Here is an 18,472-nt window from a genome sequence, read left to right as displayed (position 1 = left end):
AAGAATAAGAATATATGCTATGAGGTAGTTGTAAAGTCCAGGGTTGGAAAATGTTGATCCATTAAGATCATAATTACAGAATTGCTATATTTTAAAACTTTAGACATTTTTCATTTATCAGCAATACAGTACAATAAAAAAATGACTATTTACTAAAATACATAACCACTCAAATTAACATACTCTATATAAAGGTCACATCCAGAAGTTTGTTGATGATTTGAACCTTCAATCTTACTCCAACCTTGCACTGTGGGTGAAGAACCTGGATGAAAGTGTGGAGAAAAAGTTGGCTGAAAGATTGGAGGCTGCGTTGAATGCTTGGATCATGGTGGGTTGGGATCTGGGTTTAAAGCATATTTATATATATAGTAGGGTGGGGGAAGATTGGACACCTTTTCATTCTATTTTCTCGCTTCATTTAGTAGTAAACAAAGAACATTCGAAGAAATATAAAACCAGCTTCTCACGCCTCCCATAGACCGTTGTTTTTTGTTTAAAACTTGATCAGGATATTTGAATAGTAAGTACTAAAGGTGTCCCATCTTCTCCCACAGTACTATATGTATAAATATATACCTAAACAAATGCACTGCAATATAGCAAGTGGCATTCAATTGTAGTATTGCTGACTGAGGTATATATTTAGTGATTGTGAAACTTGTATTTTGGATCTTTCGTCAAGAATTTTGCTAACCGATGTTTCGATGTCCTTTCAGGTTGTCTTTATTAATATTGTGTGGTTAGGTGAAAACAATAGTATTGCAGAATTAGAATTATTAGAGGTGAAAACAATGTAAAAAGCAATGGTGTTTACAATATGCAAAAAATGCCCTTTAAGCGTGGTTGTCCCCACTTAATTTTTTCTGGTTTTTGACGTTATGTGATTATTGTAAAAAAGTTTGGATATTTACAACATATGTCTAATATTTCTAATTCTCACCAGGCTTTGTGCAAGAAGGATGTGAAAGCTGATGGTGAACAAACTGAGGAAACAGACGTGCTTAAAATACAGTTTGGCGGTGATCCCAAACAAAAACAACTTGTGTTTGAAATGAGAGTGAAGAACCAAGTGATATACGCACATCCCAATACTAATATGGTGCTTAAGGTAAACTTTGTGTCTTTGTCAAATATATATAGATGTATGTAATATATATGCTACTTTGGGCGTCAAACCAGGGGTGGCAGAGTAGGCATGCATACCAAACATTTACTGCACTATAAGTCTGTAGACCTCATATTTAATAGAGGGTGCCCTAACTTATGCAAAAACATTGCATACCTTCTGTAGTTGATTATAACATAAAATGTTTTTAATATATTTATGTGGTGTGTTTTTATATTTCTTTTATTATGGTATATGAACAAGTATATATATACAGTCATATATAGTAGAAACGGGCAAGATGGGACAACTATTCATTTTGTTTTCTCGTCCTATGTGGTAGTAGACAAAGAAAATTCAAAGAATTATAAAACCTTTTTACCACGACTCCTATAGACCGTTGTTAATCGTTTAAAACACGATCAGGTTGTTTGGATATCACATGCTGAAGGTGTCCCATCTTTCCCCGCCCTACTGTATACAATATGTATATACTTACATATACATGCATTTTCCTTAGGAACTGATCCATGATTTGCATGCATGGCAAAACAACGTTCTTAGATTACCACGGATATTGAGCACAAGATACCAGGTGAATAAAATGTTTCTTATATTGTAGTTTATGGAAAAACTTAATTATACTATATTGATGAAGTAATTTGGGATCCAGTACCATGGCACAACTGCTAGAGTACTTGGCTCTAGTGAGGCTTGATACTGCAACCATTGTAGGTGTACGTCTCTTTTAGCAAGACACTTAATGCTTAAACTCAGTGGTTCCACAAAAAATACAAAAATTAAATGACCTACAAAATTATGAATGTGGTAACTAGTACACCGCTGCTCGTTATACCCCTAACCACTATCGTGCTTTTCTAGATTTTTTGATGCAGAGGAACATAGGTCTTAAGAGTCTAAAATGTGGCAACTAACTTAAAAAAGCTGAGATACATTATAATATGACTTCCCAACAAACCAAGCTTTAATTTTTAATATTTTAATTCCTTAATAACTTTACAAGGTTGGAGTTGAACAACGTGTCACAGATAAGGAATTATATTATCGTGAATGTTTAACAAAGATGCCGTCGGGCCCGATTCCATTGAACCGATGTTTTGAAGCAATTCAAGGATTGTATACAAAGGTAAAACTTCTAATCAAGTAATATTTTTAATGAAGTTATATTTTTAAAAGCCAATATTTATAATAGAGTTATATTTTTATAAGCTAATTTTTTTATTAAAGTTATATATATTTTTTCTTATAAAAAAAAGAAATATTTCTTATAAAAAATATATTTTATTTTGTGTACAGAGAAAGTGAAAATATTGTTAATGGTGATACATAAGTGTGCTTGTATTAAACAGTGATTGATAATAATATTAATATAAACTGACATTTATGAATACAGATTACTGTGCACGTATGTTTAATGCTTAATGCCGCTTAATATCTACTTTACCACTTGGCACTTGGTATGAATAATCAATGGGACATAAAAGTAAAAATGTTTTTGGTATGGCAGTTATAAACATTGTACAGTTTATATGTCCAAGTTTAGGTTAACATAATTATAGATTAAATAACAATATGTTATGCCAGGTATCAGATTATGTGAAGCAGTGGTTACAATACCAGAACCTGTGGGATCTTCAATCTGAACGTTTGTATGAGAAGCTTGGTAATAACATCAACACCTGGCAGGTAGGGTTGAATATATTGTAGAATCGTAATGTTATTTATTAATTTATTGATTCTATTTGGGCGAGGGCATAGAATTAAGGCCAGATTTGCGCCATTTACTTTTGTTTAAAAAAAAAGTGTTCGCAGGGGTACTTAGTATAACTGCATAACAATTTAATAACTCACAAAAATGTCTGTAAAATAAACAGTGAAAAAAACATAAATGATAAAAAAACAATGTCCAAATCGCAAGATAATATGTGTTTTTACATACTTTACGCCTACCACTACCACATATGTAACCTTGCGGGTGATTGTTCTTGTGGTATTTTTTCACAATAACAATAACATATACAAACAATAAAAACACTAAAAATGTAAAAACTTTTTAGGAACTTTTGGTCGAAATTCGTAGACGGCGTGCAACATTTGATACGCTGGAAAACTGTAAACATTTCGGCCCCATTGTTATTGAGTATGGTAAGGTTCAAGCAAAAGTCAACCTTAAATATGATTCGTGGCATAAAGATGTGCTGTCAAGGTTTGGACATCTTATTGGGCAGGTAATATTAAATTATGTTTGAGTGTTTTAAACTTTTATATCAATGTCAGCAAATTATATCAAAATTAGATAAACTTACAAGCATAAAAAGCTGAAACTTTTTGTTTCTCTTCCATATAAACCTATTTCTATTCAAACAAACCAAAACCATTTTTTTTTTTATTTAATGTTTAGATTGGATGGTTAATATCTTTAAATAATCATAAAACATGGATCTAACTTAAATAAACGTGTATGTGTAAAAGGCATACTCTGTGATTATTTTATCTGTTTTTTCGCTAAATAAACGTGTATGTGCAAAAATCATACTCTGATTATTTTATCTGTTTTTCTATCCCATACAAAGAAAACTATAAATCTGAAATTGGAATGAATATTTGAAAAAGTAATGAATATTAAGCCAGTGCATTAAATTATAACAGTAAAATAAAATTTAGATAAAATTTGCATATTTGCAATATTCTAATTTTATAATATATTCCGAACAAAGGAAATGGCAACCTTCCATGGCAAGATTGGAAAATCTCGTAGCGAGCTTGAACAATCATCTATAGATACTTCAAACACCTCAGATGCTGTGTCTGTTATCACTAATGTACAAGCTCTTAAACGTAATATGAAGACATGGGAAAAGCAGGTAAACTTATGGTTTAAATAGAAACACCATTAACATGTCTTGATCTCTATTGGAAAAATGGTTTAAATCTCTTCCCGGAAAAGTTTGTTTTTAACAAATGCAATTTTGCTGCTAATTCACTTCTGTTCGTTGTTTTAACTTTTAACTAATTTAATTTTCGCTACTATATTGGAAGAGATAAATAAAACATATTCTTTGTATCATACTTTGAAATCATGTTAATTTTCTATACGTACTTGAATGTTCTTTCTCTGTCATACATTATTATCCCTTAACTAGCTGCTTCCCTGGAATAGATAAAGACAGTTTCAAATCCACTGTATATCTGTATAAACCCTCTTATGCAATATTAACCCATTATACAGGTTGACACCTACAGAGAAGGCCAGCGATTATTGGAGAAACATAGATACCAGTTTCCCCCATCATGGCTGCATGTAGAAAACATAGAAGGTGAATGGACGGCGTTTCAGGATATTATGAAGAGAAAAGAAGTTTCAATACAAAACCAAGTCGCGAGTCTTCAAATGAAAATTGTTTCAGAAGATAGAGTTGTGGAACAAAGGTATGTGGTAGTAAACACAAATTAATGCAAGTTAACCTAACACAAATAAAAAACTACAAAGACTGTCGTTCCCCGAATGGTTGATGGCAAAATGTTGCTCTCAGCCAGCGTTTGAATCAATTTTTACAGCAGATGCTAATGATTTGGGTGTCTATGAATATATAAAAGGGTTAAGTAACATTTCTTGACAGGCTATTTTTTGTATTAAGTTATTATGTGGATGGTTAATGACAAAGTGTTGCTCACAGCCAAATGTTTGGAATCGATTTATACAGCAGATGCTTGTGGGTGTAATTTGAAAGTAAAGTTAGTTCTGTTTGCTTAATACTTGTTAGTCCAAACCAAAAATTAAGTCTTTCACAGCCAAAGATTCTATTTGATTAAGAGACTGACGTTGCCACTTACAATTTGTTGGCTCAATCTTGTCTCTTACATTTTTGTAGCACCAGATCTTTACACCTATGCATATTAATATTTATTTTATTTTTATTTGATTTTTTGTTTAATTATTTCTTATTTGTTAGTTAGCCTTGATTATTGTCTGTTACGTTTTGGTGGAACCGATCCTTACTCTCAAGTTCCTGATATTAATAATTGGTTTTGTTTAATTAATTATTTGTTTATTTCAGATCAAGCGAGTTGCTGTCAGATTGGGATCGTGGAAAGCCGGTTGGTGGAAGCCTGAATCCAGAAGATGCTTTGAAGTCACTCGCGATATTTGAAGGCAAGTTTCAACGCTTGCAAGATGATAGAAGTAACTTGATGAAAGCAAAGGAAGCATTGGAACTCACAGATGGTGGTGTAAGCCCATCAGAAGAAAGAGTGCAGGTGCTTTATATGTCTTATCAAAAAACATTTTTCTATATTCCATTTAATTCAATATTTCTTAAATAATAAAACCGTATTAATTAAATTATTTAATTAAAAAATACAAACATATTTCCTATTCCTTAATTTAATCTTTCCCAAACAATAAAAACACATTACTTCATTTATTAAATTTTACTTGATTTTACGTTTTTAATTCAAAGTTGCAAGTTTGAGGTTGTGTATTAAACCATGCAAGGTAAAATTGAAAGCCAACAGTTGAGTGTAAAATCCCAACTTTTAACCAATAGCTTCTAACCCATACAATGTCTCACCCTTAGCTACTTCCCCCCTTATGTCTGCTTGAATTTGTTGTTGTCAAACATAGATACCATTTCTTATTACATGATGGGGTAAATGGGCCAACTCAGGCCTAAATCCCAGATTTCTTGATGTAGGACCTTTCCAATATAAAATAGAATGGAATAAATATCATCATCTTTTTTATTTTCTTTTTTCCATTTTCACTTTATTTTTAACCTAACCGATATAGAACAGAATTCCTTTTCTATTTCTTGATTTTTTATTGTTACCTTCAGGTTGCTGTTGAGGAACTCACAGACTTAAAAGAAGTTTGGAGCGAATTATCTAAAGTTTGGGAAGGAATTGAGCAAGTGAAGGACCAACCATGGTTGTCTGTCAACCCTAGGAAGTTACGACAAGCACTTGAAACGCATATGGAGCAAATGAAGGCTTTCCCTGCAAGGTTGCGTCAATATTCATCATACGAACATATTAACAAGACTATAAAGAGTTATCTCAAGGTATTTGTTCAAATATATAGCTGTATGGCATTGTTAATAAAATAGCATAGGTTATGAAACTGCATTAGTAGTGAATGGCGTGTAGAGCTCCAAGACACTTAAAAGCAATTGCTCAAACTCAGTTGTTCCTATTGGATTAATCCAAACCTTTGGTCATACTAAATGATATTACTATCAAAAAGCCAGAAGTAATAACTCAAGCTGCCAAGGGGTGTATAGAATAAAACATATGTTATGATTCTCAGGTACCCATTCATGTAGTAATGTAGTACTGTGGAGTAAGACAGGACACCTTTAGCACATAATATCCAAATATCCTGATCGTGTTTTAAACAATTAACAACGGTCTATGGGAGTCGTGAGAATATGGTTTTATAATTCTTTGAATGTTGTTTGTTTACTACCGGATGGGAAGAGGAAATAGAATAAATAAAAAAGTGTCCAGCTTTCCCCACCTACTATAATTACTAACTAGGTAACACTAATACTATGTGGTATAATAGCTATAGTTGCATCAACTTGCATGCTAAATACTTTTGTATTACACAGGTAAACTGGATGGTGGTTGAATTGAAAGGGAGTTCTGTTAAAGAAAGGCATTGGAAGCAACTGATGAAACAAATGAGAGTGGCTTGGGTGCTTAATGATCTTACATTGGGACAGGTATGTATGTTTGTATTGCATGATTCCATAGGGACATTCGTGATATTAATTTGGAGTATGAGCCAATTAGATATGTAAACCCTAGTCAAGATTAAGTTTGGTATCAAATGTTTAACTGTTTACATACTACTTGCAAGCAAAAGCTAAACCAACTGACTTTCTAATCTACAAATTTCACATAACAGTTTAAACTTAACTGTCCTGGTAACAGAATACTTTGTCATTGGTTTACCGTTCTTGCCCTGAGATAGTTTAATATTTAAGTTATTATTATAATATTAGATAGTTTAATATTTATATTATATTTGTAGGTGTGGGGGATAGATTTATTAAAGAACGAACAAATAGTGCGTGATGTGTTAATGGTAGCACAAGGTGAGATGGCACTGGAGCAATATCTTTCCCAGGTTTGTTTATATATTTCATTCTACTTATTTTAGAAAGTCACTTTGTCGAAATATTTAAGAAACCACACAGTGGCGCTTTTACCACCCTGTGGTAGTTTATTCATTTCTGTTTTATACCAGAGTTCTTTAACTATATTTATTGGCAAGCACATTTACAATAAGACTTCAATAGCAGCTATAACCTAATTGAAGTTAGCAATGGGACTCTTGGCTTTTTAACTAGAGGATATTGGGTTCAAGGCTCGATGCCGCCACCATTGTGGGCCTGTTTGTTTTAGGCAAGAATTGCAAGATACTTCAGGATATTTTTAAATGCTCCAACCCAATGGTCACTTATAGGTTGTCCAAATTTTCAGCCATACGGTGCGTAATATAATAAATTGTTGCAACTCTGAAATTAATCTTTAATGCGAGGATAAAAAAAAGAAAATTAATAATGTATAAACAAAATTAAAAAATATGCTGTAAAAATTGCTGACAATTTAAATGTTCTGTGCCAAGACCCTAAAATCTATAACTCCTTAAACGCACAAGTAAAGGCAATGTCGTTATTTCAATTTCTTAATTACACCCTTATTAACTTACCAGGTGCGCGAGCAATGGCAATCTTATGAACTTGAATTGATCAACTACCAAAATAAATGTCGGTTGATTCGTGGTTGGGATGAGTTATTCACTAAAGTAAAAGATCATATCAACTCTGTAATGGCTATGAAGCTAAGTCCTTACTACAAGGTTAGTGTGGGATAAGTGATTTTTCTGATATTAAATATTGTATCTGATATTAAATATTGTTATGGCTTGTTCGTCTTTTTAATCTTTTTTGCATAAATACTAAATAGGTTTCCTTAATAGGTATCACTTCAGTAGAATTTTTGTTTGGCAAATTTTTTTTCTCCAGAAATAGATCACAAAACACTTTTTTCAGAAATAGATCACAAAACATGAATGACTACTTTACTGTTTTACAACGGCTGCCACTTAGGCTTTCATTTTTGTGTTTAATGAACACCGTTTTTGTAAATTAATTGTAGAATTTGAATTATCAAATATTTTGCAACAAGTGTGACCGTTCAAACCTTTCTTATTAGTTGTCACTTGTCACTTCGCTTTCTTTAATAAACCCGCTTTCTATTGTAAGAGAATTTGTAACAGATGTTTGAACATCCAAGCTGATATTATTTTGTCTTTATATTAAGTACTTGTACAATTAGGATTATTAAAAATTATGTACCAGATGTGACCACTAAAAATTTTATTATTTTGTGTTTAATAAACACTGTTTATCTAAATTACTTGTACAATTGGTATAATTAAACATTATGCACCAGGTATTTGAGGAGGAGGCATCAGCTTGGGAGGAAAAATTGAACCGAATTCTTGCTTTGTTTGACGTGTGGATTGATGTTCAAAGAAGGTAGCCTGCATGTTAATATATATTTAGTTGCATAACTGGTATTTAAGTTATGACATTTTTTTACACAAGAAAATCTTTTTTTACGTTTACCGGACATTTTTATAGGTGTAAACTTTTTAAACTGCAGAGTGACACCCATTTTTATGTAACTAATTTGATCCCATTATTACCTATTAATGCAATGCAGAAAAATCCAAGGTGGGCCTTCCACCTCAAGTTTGGCCACTATGGCCTCATTGTTAAATTCATATTAACCAATGTATTACACACCAGGTGGGTATATCTTGAAGGCATATTCAGTGGTAGTGCTGACATACCCCACCTGCTACCAGTGGAATCGCAGAGGTTTGCTTCCATTTCTTCAGAGTTTCTGCAGCTCATGAAAAAGGTTTGGGATTTTTAATTTTCGTATGAGAATGTTGTAGATTGTATTTCAGCTGGCTTTATCATACTGAATAATTGCTTAGATGTGCCAAGAATTTTTTTGTTATTACCCATACCTATAATAGTTTTTAAAAAGGTTAAAACAAAATTTGTTTTTTAAAATATATAAAAAACTGTATTTAAAAAAAAAAGTGAAAAGTCAATTTAAATAAAACTAAAAACCCTGTATATTCCAGGTCGCTCGTTCCCCCTATGTGCTTGATGTACTAAACATACCCGGCAACCAACGATCATTAGAACGACTTGCTGATCTGTTGGGTAAAGTTCAAAAAGCTCTTGGAGAATATTTGGAAAGAGAGCGATCATCTTTCCCAAGGTTTGTTCTTCCTATGTTGGATTGAAATGTTAAATTTTAGTGGTTAGCCGATTGCATTGTAACCAAAGAATACTGGGTTTGATGCTTAATACTGACAGGTGTATGTGTCCTTGGGCAACACACTTTCTCTAACTCAGTGGTCACTGAACGGGTTGTAGCACCCTGGGTGTTGGGTTCTAAAAATCCCAAGGAACTTACATATATAGTTTTGAATAATCTGGTTTCATCTTCCCTTCTAATAATAAGCTTTGTTTTATGGTTATTTTCATTTATTTATCTTGGAGTAGTACGTTATTATTTGCTTTCTTTCCATTACAAAGTACAAACATTTTTGTAGTAAAAAAGGAAAAGCCTATTTTATTTATTTGAAATAATTATTTTTTTTCACTCTAGTTAGTTTTTTTAATATAATTCAAGTGTAATACTATACTGTACAAAATCTTCTTTTTTTCCGAAAAATTAACAAAATATCTTTTGTCAGATTTTACTTTGTTGGAGATGAAGATTTACTTGAGATCATCGGGAACAGCAAAAGTATTCCGAAACTTCAAAAACATTTCAAGAAGATGTTCGCCGGTATCACCACGTTACAACTGGAAGATGATGATTCGCTGGTGACGGGAATATCCTCCAAGGAAGCTGAGGAAGTAAGTTGGGTTTGGTTTGCTGTTTTTTGGGTTGTTTTCGCTGTTTTTTGCTGGCGGGTGTAATTATATTATGTGTATTTTGTTGTTACTAGGTGTTATTTGTTATGTATGTGCTGTTGCTGTTGGCGTAATATACTATATTGTTGCTATTAGGTGTAATATGTTATGTATTAGGTTGTTGATATTAGGCATAATATGTTATGTATGTGTTGTTGCTGCCGGGTGTATTGCCAGTTATAATATATTATGATAGTTATGTTGTTTGTTGTTGCTACCAGTTGTTGTATATTATGTATCTGTTTTACTGTTCATTTTTTCAGTTTTTCTCTTGTTTTAAATTTTTCCCTAAAAATGATAGAATAAAAACAGAATATATATGTTTTTAAGAAATTTGTTTTACTGTACATTTTTTTGAGTTTTTTATTAATTTTTTTTCCAATATATGACAAAATAAAAACATGCTACATATAGTTTTAAAAAAATATGTCCTTTCAAAATAGAACCCAGTAACACACACTAAGCTATCCTAACTTATTAATCATAACATCCAGGTTGAATACAAGACACCAGTCAACATTGCCAAGAATCCCAAGATTAATGAATGGCTTGCGTTGGTTGAGAAGGAAATGAAGGAAACTCTCGCCAAACTACTTTCTTCATCTGTCAATCATCTGTTTGCTTTCAGGTAACAATTGTGGAGCAATAATATTGTTCATATTTTATGTTTTATTTAATTTTTTTAACCCAAAGATGGCAACAAAGTTGATGCTGTTAGCTTTATTAGTCTGTGTCCTTGGGTAAGACATAGAATACACACTATTAGGTCCTTGCCAAAAAATACAATTTCCATGCTCTAACTACCAAATAGCATAAAGCCCTAGCTGCCAAATATCATGGAAATTGCTCCAACCAAATGGTCACTGAAGAATTGTTCAAATTCGTTGCTCATAATTAGTCGCTTGCATTGTAACCAAAGTATACCTGATTCAATGCTCGATACTGATACGACATATGTGTTCTTGGGCAAGACATTTAATGGACATTGCCCCAACCCAATGGTCGCCAATTGGTTATAGCACCCTGTGTCTATTTATTAAACCAACTTTTTTCTAAATCTCGGGCCTGATGCAATGCTGTAAGACTTCACCCAGCTACATCAGAATAGAAAACGACTAATATATTCCGCCATTGACTTCATCAGGGAGGTTAATGCAACAATACAACACAAGTTGATAAATAACTGTGGCGGCCCGCCACGTGTGTGTGCGCTGACGGTTACACGAGTGCCTTTTTCTCACGTTTATCTACCGTATAAATACCGCGTCTTAAGTTCATTCGCCCTCTTAGGTTACCGCTCGCAATACAACATTCTGCAACCGCTACATTACATTTATTTATTCATTCATATAACAGCGACGATGAAGTAAACCACACCAAATACATGGAGTGGATGGACAGCTACCAGGGACAGATTGTTATTCTATCGGCTCAGATAGCTTGGTCCGAAGCTTTGGAGAAAGTTCTTCATTCGAACAGTATCCCTGAAAATATCAACAGTAAGTTTGGTGTTGTATTATTAAAGTTGTTTTACTGTATGGGGTTAGCAATAAAGTCTCTAGTATAGCATATTAGTAATTTTCAAAAGCTTTTATTAAGCTGTTAGGCCACAGTTTGTAATTTATTGTGTTTCTAAACACACAAACAATAAGTTTTGTGTTTTGTTATTTGCGAACAAGGTTCGAATTATTAGTTATTTTATTATCATGTAAAAGACAAAATAATTTCCGAATTCATTTAACCAAAGGATACCTGGTAATGCTGATACTAATACATGTGTCATTTTTAATTCAAATCGCAAGGAAGCATAACATATTAACAGAGCTTTTTATTTATCTCTTTCTAAAACAAAAAATGAAATGGACAAAATGTGTCCCACAAATGCTCAAACATTATTTCTTTATTCCAGAGGTTCTACTTGGTGTAGAAGACACATTGAATGTCCTTGCTAACTCTGTGTTGCATGAACAACCTGCTGTGAGAAGAAAGAAGTTGGAACATCTTATAACTGAGTTAGTTCATCAGCGAGATACTACTCGTGTGCTTGCTAATGTAGGTTGTTAATGTTTTGTACATAAATTAATGCTAAACTTTAAAAAATTTTACTTGAATCCCTTTTTTACCCAACCTATATGATAGAACTCTTTTCTTTCAATTTTTTTTATGAAAATTCAATATTTTCCATGTGCTTTTCTTAACATTTACATAAATTCTTCTTATTTTTTTAAACAATTGCATACTTTTTACCAAATTTATAACCTTGGAAAATTCTTTTTATAAAATAATGTTTTTTTCTTGCAACAATTTTAAAATTTTCTAAAAAAACATTTAGACATCCTAACTGTTTCTTATAGAATTTAAACATTTTCTACAAAGTTCATAATTTTTTTACAAAACCATTTCAGGCGAAAATATCCAGTCCTCGAGACTTCTTATGGTTAATGCAAATGCGATTCTACTACGATCCACGACAAACTGATGTTTTCCACCAACTTAGCATACACATGGCTAATGCTTCGTTCCAATATGGGTTTGAATACCTTGGTGTTCAAGACAAGCTGGTACAGACACCTCTCACTGATAGGTGAACATACATTTATATTAAACTGTTTTTTTTTTTATAATGTCGATTAAATGATACAAAAATGTAACAGTCAAAAATCAGTTCTAACGAATTGTATTCTGGGGAAATTTATATTTTGCCTAAAATGGCATCATCAGTATATTATTCAAAGAAAATCAAAATCCAGTCAGCCCGGCACCGTGGCATAGTGGTTAGCGCGCCTGCCTGTCACCCAGAGGTAATGGGTTCAATGCTTGACGCTGGCACCATTGTGGGCGTAAATGTCCTTGGGCAAGACACTTAACGGCAATTGCTCCAACCTAGTGGTCACTGATGGGTTGTCCAGATTATCAGCCATACATTAGGTTCTACAGCCAGGTACCATGGAATTTCGTTTAAAGGTAGCTCATTTCCCAATAACACCCATTTTTATGGGTTTCATTAAATTTATTCATAATTTTTTTTCAAACCCCCACCCGTTGTTCACCAGGTGCTACCTTACCATGACACAAGCTCTAGAAGGTAGATTGGGTGGTTCACCATTTGGACCGGCTGGCACGGGGAAAACTGAGACAGTGAAGGCTCTTGGGAACCAACTTGGTCGTTTCGTCTTGGTGTTTAATTGTGATGAGACATTTGATTTTCAGGTGAAATATTGGTTCAAAATAAGAGCATGTTAAAATGGGTATTTTTATTTTTTAAAACAAGTGTATATGTATGCTTGACAGCAAAACAGAGCTAAAATTAGCTTTTTCTCAGTCTGAAATATTATCCGGAAATTTCTTGTTAGTGATCTTAAAGGACCAACATTACATTTAAGTATCTTGTCTAACGACATATAAACACCCTATCCACTGGGCTACAGGGCACTAACCACACGTTAGTTCTTTATGTTCTGAAAAGTTTTTAAATGGGTGGCAAATAAACTTTTTAACCATAACCTCATCTATGTTGCAGCTATATATAAACATGTATTAGCATAGGATTGTCAAACTAACCTTGAGTTGTATATTTGTTGTCAAACAAAGTCTTGCCTATGAGCACAAGTCTTTTATATCTGACCTATAATTATGTAAAAATATAAATCTACCTATGCATATAACACATAGATATTTTGTCAAACTACAGGCAATGGGTCGCATATTTGTCGGGCTCTGCCAAGTCGGTGCATGGGGTTGTTTTGACGAGTTCAACCGACTTGAAGAGCGAATGTTGTCGGCTGTGTCGCAACAAATCCAACTTATACAAGAAGCACTGAGACTTCACTCGGATCCTGACAGAGATAAGAGCAAACCTGTTCATGCTGAATTACTTGGTAAACAAGTTAAAGTGAGCTCGGAGATGGCAATATTCATCACTATGAACCCTGGTTATGCTGGCCGCTCTAACTTGCCCGATAACTTGAAGAAATTGTTCCGATCACTGGCGATGACGAAACCTGACAGGCAACTTATTGCACAAGTTATGCTGTATTCACAAGTATGTATATATTATAAGTTTAAATCTAGAGTATTAATTATATTTTCTATAGTAATACCTATGACCTATAGTATGGGTAAACGGTTATACAACTTAGGAAAAGTCTCCTTAAATTTACATTATGGCTTTAGCTGATTGCATATATTTAAATAATAACTGTCCTTTTGGCAAGATACTTGATGAACTTTGCTCCAACCCTGTACTAACTAATGAGTTGTAGCACACTTTAAGGGGTGATGGGCCAACTATCACCTAAATCTCAGATCCCATGGTCTGGCACGCTGTAGGTGGTCCCCATATAGAATGTGCTGTACAATGTTGGGGTAATGAGCTAACTCTGGCCTAAATATCAGACCACCTGGCATGTCAGGTGTCTACTGTAGGGCCTCACTCATATAGAATTGAAATACCTAATTAACTTATTTCTACAGGGGTTCAGAACAGCTGAGAAGTTGGCCAGCAAAGTGGTTCCCTTGTTCAAGTTATGCAGTGAACAACTAAGCAGTCAATCCCATTATGAGTTTGGTCTTCGTGCGCTCAAGTATGTTCTTGTGTCGGCGGGTTTCGTAAAACGTGATCGAATACAAGAAGTGAAGAGAATCAAGCGGGAGAACGGGGAAGAGGTGAATGAAGCAGCCATCGCTGAAAGTCTTCCTGAGCAAGAGATTCTAATTCAGGTAGAATTAACCATAATGTTAAAATCATACATATATTCATATACTCCAAAGAACCAGTATGAGAACAATTCTTAAAGTATTGATGAATCTATTATAACAGGCTTATAAATTTAAGCAATCATAGGTCTTGCTCTCGAACAGCCAAACTGCGAGTTGCTCATTAAATAAGTTCTGGTTTATATGATTGTGTAGTTTACTTGGATAACTGTGGTAATTCTACAGCTATCAGAGCCATTTTAAAACCACAGTGGAAACAGGATTAGTTGGAGCTGCATTCATAAAAACAAATCTAGCTTATTGATTAAGTGCAACATTTAAACGAGTTATTTTACATAGACACGGACATTGCTCCAACCCAGTGATCACTAATGGGTTGTAGCACCCTGTGACCTGAGTGTTAGGGTAATAAGGCAACTCTGGCTTAAATCTCAGGTCCCAAGATGTGCCATAAGACCTTACTCATGTAGAATAAAATAGAAATTTGTGAATGCCGCCTTGAATCATGTTATTCCACCAGAGCATCATGGAGACAATGTTGCCCAAACTTGTGGCTGAAGACATCCCATTGCTACACAGCCTTCTTAGTGATGTCTTCCCCAATATCTGCTTCAGACAAGAGAAGATGGAGTCTTTGAGGAAAGAAATCAAAGAAGTTTGTAAAGAGATGTTCCTTGTGTATGGGGAAGATGGGGAAACAGGTGGAGTGTTTATGTTTGCGTTGATATGTACTGAATCTTCTATCCATGGTCCACATAGAGATTCATATAGGCTTTAGTGTTGGTAGTGCTGTGGCACAGTTGTTAGCGTGCCTACCTGTAGTATAGTGGTCAGGGGGTACAAGTTGTGATCCTTGTCACTTTTGACGTATGTGTCCTTTGATACCACACTTAATGGGAAATCCTACTGTCTTGCATAAGGCAGTCGAAACAACAGTCCTTTTAAGATCACACAAATACCATAAAATTTGTTTCCTACTTATATACACCTAAAAAAAGTTATTTAACCCCTATTTTTTATGGCTGCACCACCGATGGCAACAACATATACATTTCTATTTCTATTTCCACAATGTAGGAAGTGCATGGGTGGATAAAGTGATCCAACTCTACCAAGTATCTCTCATCAACCATGGCTTGATGATGGTGGGACCAAGTGGATCGGGTAAATCAATGGCTTGGAAAGTTTTACTGAAAGCTCTTGAACGATTGGAAGGAATTGAAGGTGTTTCGTATATCATTGATCCTAAAGCTGTCACCAAGGTGGGGTATTCAGTTTAGTAGTATGTATATATTGGTATATATTGGTATATATATGTATATATATATATATAGGTATGTATGTACTACTGTTAAGTCAGTTTTGTTGACCATTTCATCTTTACCTTAAATCTTATAATGGTCAAATAAAATTATATGTTGGCAACATAAATGCATGCAGATTGCAAAACAACAACAAAACAATACAAACAGAAATGCATCAAGTATTTTGTAATGCAACATTTAAATGCAAAAGCTTTCCAAATAAAAAAAAATTAATCCAGAAAACCCAACTTTTTAAATGCATATAGGCTGTTTAAATGCAGGAGCATCTGTATGGCACATACGAGTGTGGCTTTCTTGTTTTACAAAAGTATTCATTACTTCATTACTATGCAAGCATTCACCTACATTTTCCTCGTAAAAAAAATGTCTAACGAAAGTTTGACAATTAACATAATTCTTTAGCGAAAAAGAAGTTTTTTAAATAACAAAAGATCATTTGTCCTTTACCTTACATCTCTTTCAAGTGTTATTTAAACACAGAAAACACAACTTTTTAAATGACTACATGAAAAAACACAGGTTGTTTAAATACCAAAAGTTTTTCAAACGCAAATGCGTGTTCATTTTCCTAACACAATTATCCAACTTTGCAGGAGCAATTGTACGGCACCCTTGACCCGAACACACGCGAGTGGACCGATGGTTTGTTCACCTCCATATTAAGGCAAGTCATAGATAACGTGCGAGGGGAGTTGGGACGACGACACTGGATCATATTCGATGGGGACGTTGACCCCGAGTGGGTGGAGAATCTTAACTCCGTGTTGGACGATAATCAACTGCTGACTTTACCTAATGGTGAAAGATTAGCGTTGCCTCCATGTGTGAGAGTTATGTTTGAAGTGCAGGTATGGCAAGTTATATATTTATATTGTTATAGTAGGGTGGGGTAAGATGGGACACCTTTGTGTTCTACTTTCTCATCCAATTTGGTAGTAAACAAAGAAAACTAAAAGAATTATAAAAATGTATTCTCATGACCCACGTCTTCCCCACCCTACTATATTATATTGAAGCAAATAGAGCCTCTGGTAAAAATGTAACTTTTTATTATACAGTAGGGTGGGGGAAGATGGGACACTTTTTAGCTCTATTTTTTCGTCCCATTTAGTAGTAAACGAAGAACTTTTAAAGAATTATAAAACTATATCCTCACGACTCCCATTAGGCCACCGTTAATTGTTTTAAACACGATCAGGATACTTAGATATTTTGTGCTAAAGGTGTCCCATCTTCCCCCACCCTACTATATACACCTGTTTGGTGCGCTATATGAAAGTTTAGTTGTTACCATATACCAGTAGATGGATCTTCCGGTTAAAACATAAATGTTGTTATATACATCAATATTGGGTGAGGTGGATAGTACACCACCTTACACGGTTAACAGCAAGACACCCATTGTAATACTTGCCATTTATTTTATGAGATCTTTATACATTATTTGAAAAAGATGTCTATGTTTATCATGATGTCTATATTACGCCTTTAAAGTGCTTGAAACCAAAAACAATTTAATACAATAAGATTTCTGTGTTACCTCGTTACGGTGTTATTTAGAGCCAAAGATAATGCGACATTTTTTTCAACAGGATTTGAAATACGCTACATTAGCGACCGTATCACGATGTGGTATGCTGTGGTTCTCACCAGATATTGTTAGCACCGATATGTTGTTCCATAATTACTTGGATCGATTACGTTCAACACCGCTCGACCAAACTGAGAGTGAATTGGTCGGTGTAAACACCATGTTTCAGGACAAAGAAAAATCGGAAGGTTGGTTTTGAACTTGACTCTGATTTTGGATGATGTTATTCTACACGGATGAGGCCAGTAGAGCAGCTAGAGGGTTTCAGGGTTCATGACCTCCCCTTAAAAAACAACTCCTTTGTTTATTATAACGTAGATTATCTATTTAATATGTATAGGTTTTATAATCAAAAAGGGGAGGTGCGACCTTTTACAAAAAAGTGTTTTTTTTTGGTAAATTGAATTATTGTATATTTTTATATAAAAACCCCTATTTTTGTGGCTTTGCCACTGGATGAGGTCCTTGTCGAGGACCTGGGATTTAAGCCACGTTTGGCCCTGTAACCCCGACATATACGCTTGATGATCTTAACCTGTAGTTGTTTTACAGATGTAACTTCACCAAACATGAAAGTACAGAAAGATTGTTGCGACGTGATTCTACCTTTCCTGTCGGCTGATGGATTGGTTATTAATTCCTTGTTGTTTGCTGAGAATCAGGTCAGTTGTGGATGTTATGTATTACTTAGGGTAAGGTT

General features: G+C 34.1%; 1 protein-coding gene across 1 annotated transcript in view; it reads left to right on the top strand.

Moving 5' to 3' along the window:
- The window catches only part of LOC100176169 (cytoplasmic dynein 1 heavy chain 1), a 54,401-nt gene that overhangs the window by 9,416 nt on the left and 26,513 nt on the right, over window positions 1-18,472 (top strand). Inside the window, exons 20-48 of the mRNA XM_026833630.1 lie at window positions 195-331; window positions 947-1,111; window positions 1,629-1,703; window positions 2,133-2,255; window positions 2,714-2,815; window positions 3,187-3,357; window positions 3,847-3,993; window positions 4,359-4,558; window positions 5,188-5,386; window positions 5,965-6,189; window positions 6,739-6,852; window positions 7,164-7,259; window positions 7,848-7,994; window positions 8,591-8,676; window positions 8,950-9,064; window positions 9,297-9,436; window positions 9,918-10,083; window positions 10,635-10,768; window positions 11,497-11,639; window positions 12,050-12,192; window positions 12,546-12,724; window positions 13,194-13,350; window positions 13,832-14,182; window positions 14,614-14,859; window positions 15,377-15,557; window positions 15,934-16,118; window positions 16,775-17,029; window positions 17,774-17,960; window positions 18,325-18,469. Of these exons, the coding sequence (XP_026689431.1) occupies window positions 195-331; window positions 947-1,111; window positions 1,629-1,703; window positions 2,133-2,255; window positions 2,714-2,815; window positions 3,187-3,357; window positions 3,847-3,993; window positions 4,359-4,558; window positions 5,188-5,386; window positions 5,965-6,189; window positions 6,739-6,852; window positions 7,164-7,259; window positions 7,848-7,994; window positions 8,591-8,676; window positions 8,950-9,064; window positions 9,297-9,436; window positions 9,918-10,083; window positions 10,635-10,768; window positions 11,497-11,639; window positions 12,050-12,192; window positions 12,546-12,724; window positions 13,194-13,350; window positions 13,832-14,182; window positions 14,614-14,859; window positions 15,377-15,557; window positions 15,934-16,118; window positions 16,775-17,029; window positions 17,774-17,960; window positions 18,325-18,469 (4,714 nt within the window). The remainder of the gene's footprint in view (window positions 1-194; window positions 332-946; window positions 1,112-1,628; window positions 1,704-2,132; window positions 2,256-2,713; window positions 2,816-3,186; window positions 3,358-3,846; window positions 3,994-4,358; window positions 4,559-5,187; window positions 5,387-5,964; window positions 6,190-6,738; window positions 6,853-7,163; window positions 7,260-7,847; window positions 7,995-8,590; window positions 8,677-8,949; window positions 9,065-9,296; window positions 9,437-9,917; window positions 10,084-10,634; window positions 10,769-11,496; window positions 11,640-12,049; window positions 12,193-12,545; window positions 12,725-13,193; window positions 13,351-13,831; window positions 14,183-14,613; window positions 14,860-15,376; window positions 15,558-15,933; window positions 16,119-16,774; window positions 17,030-17,773; window positions 17,961-18,324; window positions 18,470-18,472) is intronic.

Source organism: Ciona intestinalis, chromosome 3 (genome assembly GCF_000224145.3).
Source record: "Ciona intestinalis chromosome 3, KH, whole genome shotgun sequence".
NCBI classification, from domain to species: Eukaryota; Metazoa; Chordata; class Ascidiacea; order Phlebobranchia; family Cionidae; genus Ciona; species Ciona intestinalis.
This window is presented reverse-complemented; position numbering and strand designations above follow the sequence as displayed.